Source organism: Choristoneura fumiferana, chromosome 21 (assembly GCF_025370935.1).
Source record: "Choristoneura fumiferana chromosome 21, NRCan_CFum_1, whole genome shotgun sequence".
Classification (NCBI taxonomy): domain Eukaryota; kingdom Metazoa; phylum Arthropoda; class Insecta; order Lepidoptera; family Tortricidae; genus Choristoneura; species Choristoneura fumiferana.
Window position 1 is genome coordinate 13,182,873 of NC_133492.1, and position 8,821 is coordinate 13,191,693.

Genomic DNA, 8,821 nt, shown 5'->3' on the forward strand with positions numbered 1-8,821 from the left:
CCTGGACTTGAAAGCGGCCAAATGGTAGTGTTCAGGAAACACAGTCGCGGGCAGGGAATTCATTTTAAACTGAGTATTATGCGGTTGAGTGTACAATAGAATACAATGGTTTTGTTCGAAAGGTTGGCTGTTATGAAATCGGGACCTCAAATAATTGCCACTATACAGAATTAAAGATTTTGTCGAAGTCCGACACAGAAAGTAAAGAACCAATTTCTTCGGAATATTTCGGTACTGCGAAGCTACTACGAAATTCGGAAATCGAAGTTCTTGTCGTTCCGTCCCTCTGACGCTTATACCATTTAATACGAGAGTGAGTGAAATGGTATTTATAAAATATCGGAGTAAGCCCTCTATTGCATTTCTGGTTGATTCAAGCGTTACTAATATGCAGATATCGATAGAACAAGAACGTTTTTACATAATATTTTTTACACAGTTAACGTAATATTTTTTTTTCTACTTCTTTTCCCGTTTTCTTTTTCTTTGTCCTAAATTGGCTATATGATGTATGTCCATAGTCAGTCGTAACTGCCATTGAATTAAAAAGGTTATGAAAACAATTATGGCCGATTGACAATTTTGACATGATAATGCAGTGTTGCAAAAGTTCCCGATTTATCTGGAGATCTACAGATTTCAGCTCTTCCCTCCTTGTATCCCGATTTAGCGACCCCGTCTCCCGATTTTCTAAATTTCGAAGTATGTATCAGTATTTTTAAGACGAAAACACCAAAAGTAACCTTATAAGACTTAAACAATGCACGGGGATTCCCCAAAATATCACGTAGGGCCTTTGAATAATGTAGTACCCACAAAATATATAGTATATATATTAAATCTAAATGCCCTAAAATAGAGTTCATTATTGTTTGGTGGGTGTATGCGGGAAATTCTCTAAAAAAAAAAAAAAAATCAGAAAGGCTACTCTGAAATATGAAATTTGAACTTCATTTCATACTGTCCCGCTCACACTAATAGTGTTTTACAGCAGCGTGAGAGGGACCGTATGATACGAAATTCTACTAATTTCTCACTTGGCAGTAGACGTTGTTTTACTTCGACTAAAATCTCCCGATTTTTAGCTGGAAAATTTAACGATTTTTAAATTTTCACTTTTGCAACACGGACAATGTCAAATGAAATGCCAGCCATTGCCTGCCAGCCAATGCCTACTTGTCAGTTGTCATGTCAGGTGTCGAGTGTGTTTGATGCACAGAATATTTAATTGAGTTTACGAGTTTATTATTTAATTTATCTCTAAAGGAATAAATAAAGCAATTACAAATCTATTCAGCACATTAAAAATAATTTTCGAATATTTGTTGAACCTACAAAAACATCGTCAAATTCAATTTCGTCAAGTGTCTTAAATTTTTCTACAGTTTTCCTAGAGTTTTCCTACATTTTAGCAGTTTTCCGAATTTTTTAGTATCTGTAATCAATGATGTTGTCTTTTTAATTGCTGTTCAATTAATATCACAATGCTCAAGGCAACACGAGTCGTGTTTGTGTCGGAAGATTTGAGCTCCTGCAGAATTTGTTTAGCGACAAATATTAAGCTTTATAGCATCCCCGATGGCTTGGAAGACAGTTTTGTGGAGCTGATGGGCGTTGAAGTAAGTACGGGAACCGTTAAGGCTCAGCTACTTTCATAATTTAGTTTTTAGGGAAGTTTTAGTGCCATACAGTGAGAACTGCTGTCAGTGGTATTCAATTGATTAAAATAATCGACTTATCCCGCTAATATTATAGATGCGATAGTTTGGAAGTATGTTTGTTTGTTACCTTTTCATGTCTAAACCGCTGAACAGACTTAGATGAAATTCGATATACAGATAGTTTGAGTCTTAGCTATCTATATTCTAAAGCCTCCTTTATTATTTACTAGCAATCCGCCATGGCTTCGCACAAGCAAAAAAAAACAAAACGGCACAGTGTGAGTCGGACTCCCACACGAAGGGTTCCGTTCCTATACAACATTAGACATTAGCAAAAATCAACAAAAAAAAACACATGTGCTGTACTGGAGCCCCCTTTAAATATTTCATCATCATCATCCCAGCCTATATACGTCCCACTGCTGGGCACAGGCCTCCTCTCAGAACAAGAGGGCTTGGGCCGTAGTTCCCACGCGGGCCCAGTGCGGATTGGGAACTTTAAATATTTATTCTATTTTAATTTAATTATTTATTTTTAATGTGAATGAAAATACAAATAAATATTGCGTTAAAGACCACCCCTTAAATATTTATTTTATTCTGTTTTTAGTATTTGTTGTTATAGCGGCAACAGAAATACATCATCTGTGAAAATTTCAACTGTGTAGCTATCACGGTTCATGAGATACAATAAAGTCTAGTGACTGACAGACAGACGGACAGTGGATACTTAGTACTAGGGTCCCATTTTTATTACCCTTTGGGCACAGAACTCTAAAAAGGTCTCTAGTCGAGGGCACTTCACACCCATTTTTAAAAACAACACCCTATCTGCACGAAAGCGGGGGTGCGTCAACGTAAATGCATTTTTTGGTTAGATTGGCATTGGGCAGGCCATATAGTACTGCGAACAGGTAGCAGTTGGGGCCATAAATTTCTAGAGTGGAGACCAAGGATCGGCAAGTGCAGCATAGGACATCCACCAACGAGATGGACGGATTATCTGGTTAAAGCCACGGGTTAACGGTGGGTGATGGGCTTCCTACCGAAGCAACTGGAGGTCTATGGGGAGGCCTATGTCCAACAGTGGATATCCTACGGCTGAGATGATGATGATGATGAAATTTCCAGTTCTCGGATGACGATGGTCTGCCGCAGTACCTGTGCCCGCACTGCCGCATGCAGCTGCTGCGCGGCGCCGAGCTGCGCGCGCGCTGCCGCCGCGCCGACCAGCTGCTCAGGCATGCGCTACGGATACAGCGTTTTGTGAGTCTAGTGGCGTAGCTACCGGAGGGCCAAACCATAGTAAAAGAGGACAAGTAAGTTCACTACGGACAAAAATACATCGCGCGGCTTAAATTTGTGTGCGCCGGTTAGCGCCATGCACACATTGATAATTTAAGGAGGATTAAGTTTTCTTTAGTCAAGGCTGCGCTGCCGTCGGTGCCGTACGTTTCGATTATAGCTCGCTCGTCTTGCCGAGATGATCACCTTTTACGTTCGCGTACTCGTACTTATGTTCTTGTTGTATTAGGTATAGTTGTAAATTAGTAGTATATAAGTGTAGTGTAATAGTTTCGTGCAAGGAGACACAAAAAAATAATAGATACCTGCCTACCTATAAACAATATAGTTATAGTATTATATGTGTAGGTAAACATGAGTATTATGTATACAGTCGCCATCCATTCTGGCGAATTTATAAATAATATTTTTAAATTTAGTATTATAATAAATATAACAGCATAGAATCGGTCTGGTTAGACAATTTTATGTTAACTTTCGTACTAAAATTATTTGCCGGTAGGTATTTAATCTAAAATAGACGTCGACAACCCTAAGCGTCCTCGCCGGAGTAGGTAGTTAAGTCTCCTAAAGGGTTGGAGTGGACTTACTTGTCCTCTTTTACTATGGCTAAACAGGGGCCCCTTGGACTCTGAGTTACAAACTAGAGTACGGTAAAATCTGGAGTATGTCTAATTCAGAGCACGTAGAATACAAAACAAATTTTAAATAGTTTATTTTGTGCCCCAGGGCCTTTGGTTACCTAGCTACGGCACTGTGTGTCTGATATTTATAATCAGTGATCGGATTGAGGATGCAATTTGGGGTGAACAAGCTCAAACATTATGCTTGACCTGATGTGACTTGGGATTTCCTGGGATTTTGGGAAATGGGTTATTGTTAAATTAATTAACAGTATGAGGTCTATTATTAATGAACAGGTAAATTCAGTATCATCTCCTTTGCTACGGCTTGGGTCTTATTTCAGCAATAATAGTTAGGATTAATAAAACACGCCTTTACAGTAAATAAATAAAAATTCAAGGTAGTTTTATAATTATGACGAATATAATTTATTAATATGTTGTGGGTAGTTTTGTTTGAGAAAAAATATAGATGGGTACTTAGAGAGTGATGAATGAAAGAAATGAAAAAAGTAAAGCCATAAACATCAATGACGACATACCACCAATACTTACTGAGGAAGTACAGAAGGCTATCAACTCACAAAAAATGGAAAGAGCCCCAGGGCCTGACAATATTCCAAATGAGTTAATGAGAGGTACAGTACAAGATCTAAGCCCCATTCTTGCAAAGTTGTTCAATGATATACTCAAAACAGGCATTATTCCACACCAATGGTGCGAATCGTACATCATCCTCCTGCACAAGAAAGGGGATAAGCACGATGTTGGCAACTATAGACCTATAAGTCTCATCTCAAATGTCTATAAAGTTTTTGCTAAAGTCATACTAGAAAGAATAACTAACACATTAGATGAAAACCAACCTATAGAACAAGCAGGATTCCGAAAAAACTACAGCACAATTGACCATATCCATAGTATCAAACAAATTTTTGAAAAATATAACGAGTACCAAAAGCCCCTATACACAGCTTTCATCGACTATTCCAAGGCATTTGACAGCTTGAATCACAGTTATATCTGGTCGAGCCTGCGACAACAAGGAGTGCACAATACTTATGTCGAAATAATCAGAAACATCTATGCTAAGAGTAAAAGTTGCATAAAATTGGAAACCAAAGGAGTCCCATTTCCTATAAATAGAGGTGTCCGACAAGGAGATCCCTTATCGCCTAAACTATTCAATGCAGTACTGGAAGGTGTCTTTAGAGAGCTGGACTGGGACACGTATGGACTTAATATCAATGGCAGACGCCTGAATCACTTGAGATTTGCTGATGACATAATTTTGCTCGAAGAAGACCCTACAAAATTGGGAATTATGATAAAAACACTAGCAGAAAAAAGCAAAGAAGTGGGACTCGAAATGAACAATAGTAAGTCGAAATTGATGACTAACTCCACAGAGGTTGATATAGAAATGGATGGCACTAAGTTCGAATATGTAAGCGAGTATGTGTACTTAGGACAAATCATCTCGCCTAGCGACATAATGTCTAAGGAAATAAATAAAAGAATAGCCAATGGATGGAAGAAATATTGGTCCCTAAAGGAGATCATGAAAAATAAAGAAATAAACATACACATCAAAAAGAAAACATTCAACACCTGCATCTTGCCATGTTTAACTTATGGATCCGAGACCTGGTCACTTACAGAGCACCATCGTGATAAACTGGTTAAGTGCCAACGGGCAATGGAAAGAAGTATGTTAGGACTAAAGTTAAGCGACAAAATTAAAAGTACAGAGATAAGAAAGAAAACTAAAGTGTCAGACATTCTCACCCGAATTGACCATCTAAAATGGAGCTGGACGGGACACATGCTGAGATGTAAACAAAATAAGTGGAGCAAACAGGTCACACTGTGGTACCCTAGGGATAGCACCAGAAAAAGAGGACGCCCAATAAGGAGGTGGGTGGACGATATCCGTTTGACCCTGGGGCCACAGTGGACCAGAGTAGCGGATGACAGAGCAGAGTGGAGATTGTTGGAGGAGGCCTATGCCAGAAGGCACACCGATTTAAGGGATATTCTATAAATATTTGTAAAAAGTGTTAATCGGAAATAAAGGGCTTTATTATTATTATACTTAGGGAGTAACAGTGACAAATTAAAACGTTTGTTGTAGTTTATTAGTCTAATATCTGGTAGTATGTTGTACGGTTGCGTTGCTCTGAAGATGAGCTCTGGTTGAGTTCGAAACGCGTCAGTGTATTGTGTTGGTGGTGATAGATGGGATGGGTGATTTGTGCGTGTTCTTACAGTGTGGAGGTGGAGGAACTGCATGAACACGCATATTTTGCATAAAATTAGCTATCATAAGGTCGCGGGTGAGCAAAGAAATTCTTTTTGTTCTATTTATAATGTTTTTTTTTTGTTGTAGCTATCAACAGAAGACATATTACAGATTGATAGAAAATTTCACAAACTGACTCTCAACCTTACACAACACAGTGTATACAACTTTGATTCACATAAAAAGCAAGAAACGAAAGAATCACAAGATATACAAGAAGAAGATAGTTTTGTTGATACAGAAGACTTCTGTGATATAAGGGGAGAAATTATAGATCCCCTAACAGAAGACATAGAAAGTGAAGTAGTTATAGAACCAAAAGCAGCAGCTGATGTGAAATCGAATTTGCTGTTTGAAATAGATGGTCTAAACATGGGAACGATTAGGGTGAAATCTACTGATGCTAAGGCAGAGAAGATAAATAATATGAGAGTGCAGTTTAAGAAGCAGAAAGTGGAGAAGGAAGCGAAGAAGATGGAGGCTAAACCTAAACGGATATCGAACCTTACAAAAGTCAGTGTATACAAGTTTGATTCACATAAAAATCAAGAAAGTAAAGAAACACAAGATATACAAGAAGAAGATAGTTTTGATGATACAGAAGACTTCTATGATATAAAAGGAAAAACTATAGATCCGCTAACAGAAGACATAGAAAGTGAAGTAGTTATAGAACCAAGAGCAGCAGAATTTGAAGAAAATAAAGACCCAAAAATAAATAATTTGGAAAAAGAAAAAGCTGATGTGAAATCGAATTTGCTGTTTGAAATAGATGGTGGTATGGGAAGGATTAGGGTGAAATCCACTGATGCTAAGGCAGAGAAGTTAAATAAAATGAGAGTGCAGTTTATGAAACAGAAAGCGAAGAAGGAAGCGGAAAAGGAAGCGAAGAAGATGCAAACAAAAGCTAAACGGATATCGAATTTGCTGCGATACGTGACGGGGAAGAAGAGGAATGCAGCGCCATTGACGAAATGGCAGCTGCAGTTGAGAAGGGCGGAGAATAATTTCTTGCCCAACTTCGATTATGCGGAGTTTGAGAATAAACATGATTGTAAATTGAAGATATTGACTATGGAGGAGCAGTTGGAGGAGATAGAAGAGAGGAAGCAGAGCAGTAATTATTTGAACCTGGATTTTAAGTGCGAGTTCTGCGGCCGAGGGTTCGAGTTCGAGAGGTCTTTCAAAAACCATATGGCGAAACATGATCCGGTGAGTAAATATTTTTAACAACTGCCTGAAGGACCCTCCTCCATGTTTTTCGAGAATATCTATGTTATGTCAGTCTACTTCTTAAGTCCTCTCTGCAACCTAAACGGCTGGACGGATTTTAACTTATGAGGTATCATTGGATTCGTCATAACTGTCGAAGTGGCACAGGGTATATTTTACATAAGGTACCTATATAATATTACAGTATGGCGCCCGCGTAAAAAGAGGAAGGAGTTTCTTGAGTTTCTTAAGAGCGTTTATACCTGCTGAGCTGGCAACGTTGCATTTTTGTTAGTTTTTCTCGATTATTCCATAAAAATTGAATGAAAATTAAAAATGTGGTCTGATAGAACTCTTCTTAATATACAAGTTAATGTGCGTACTCCAATAATTATTCGTGATAGACTTTTATGTTCTTTAAAAACGAACAAATGTTTATTAACGGTTTTTAAAGAAAATAAAAGTATCACGAATAATTATTGGAGTAGACACATTAACTTATATATTAAGAAGAGTTCTAACCACATTTTTAATTTTCGTTCAATTTTTATGGAATAATCGAGAAAAACTAACAAAAATGCAACGTTGCCGTTCAAATCTTTCGGGCAAACAATAGATAACCCTACTAGAGATGTGCGCGGATGCGTCGCCAGTAAATAAATAAATATCATGGGACAATTCACACCAATTAACTAGTCCCAAAGTAAGCTTAGCAAAGCTTGTGTTATGGGTACTAAGCAACGGATAAATATAAATATATATAGATAGATACATACTTAAATACATATTGAACACCCAAGATTCGAGAACAAACATTCGTAATTTTCATACAAATATGCCCCGACGCGGGAATCGAACCCGGACCTCAAGCTTCGTAGTCAGGTTTCTAACCACTAAGCCATACTGGTCGGCCATCTGGTCGGCCAGTGTTCGGAAGTCATCGTGAACAGCCAATTGTCTTTTTCCGAAGACGATCTTGCAATCTTTATCGCCAACTTTAACAATTGTTTCTTTCTTTCTCACACTCACTAATGTAATGCTAATCCGCAGGCATCGGCAAGTTTGAGTGCGATGTGTGCCACATCCGGTTCCGGACTCAGTATTTGCGGCACCGCCATCTTGATACCACAAGATGAAGTTCGTTTGCAACATCTGCGCCTTCGTCACCCGGGCCAAGTACGTCCTCTGATGCTATCCTATACAATACATAAATATTCTTTTTCACTTCTCATTCTCGTAAAGTTCGTGTTTATGCTGGATCTAGGCGAAATAACGAAAAAAAAAAACGCTGCAGAACCGCTGAATATTTACCAAAAATGTGAAAGTTTATGAGAAAACTGGGAAAAAAGGTTCTGAATTCACACTTTTTAATGTTAAAGAAAGTAAGGCACTTTTTTTTTATTATTCGACTGGATAGCAAACGAGCAAGTGGGTCTCCTGATGGTAAGAGTTCACCACCGCCCATAAACACCTGCAAACACCAGGGGTTATTGCAGATGCGTTGCCAACCTAGAGGCTAAGATGGGATTACCTCAAGTGCCAGTAATTTCACCGGCTGTCTTACTCGCCACGCCGAAGACAACAGTGCAAGCACTGCTGCTTCACGGCTGGATTAGCGAGCAAGATGGTAGTAGCAATCCGGGCGGACCTTGCAGTGGTTCAGTTTTCAACGGTAAAATCAAATCTAACAAATGCATCTTTTTTTCAGGCACTTGGCG

The 8,821-nt window shown here is 38.5% G+C and overlaps 1 protein-coding gene across 1 annotated transcript in view; it reads left to right on the plus strand.

Moving 5' to 3' along the window:
* Nucleotides 1-1,194: 1,194 nt before the first annotated feature.
* The window catches only part of LOC141440000 (uncharacterized), a 7,925-nt gene continuing 298 nt past the window's right edge, over nucleotides 1,195-8,821 (plus strand). The window contains exons 1-4 of the mRNA XM_074104457.1: nucleotides 1,195-1,619; nucleotides 2,793-2,927; nucleotides 5,979-7,103; nucleotides 8,154-8,279. Coding sequence (XP_073960558.1) covers nucleotides 1,485-1,619; nucleotides 2,793-2,927; nucleotides 5,979-7,103; nucleotides 8,154-8,279 — 1,521 coding nt within the window. The 5' untranslated portion in view covers nucleotides 1,195-1,484. The remainder of the gene's footprint in view (nucleotides 1,620-2,792; nucleotides 2,928-5,978; nucleotides 7,104-8,153; nucleotides 8,280-8,821) is intronic.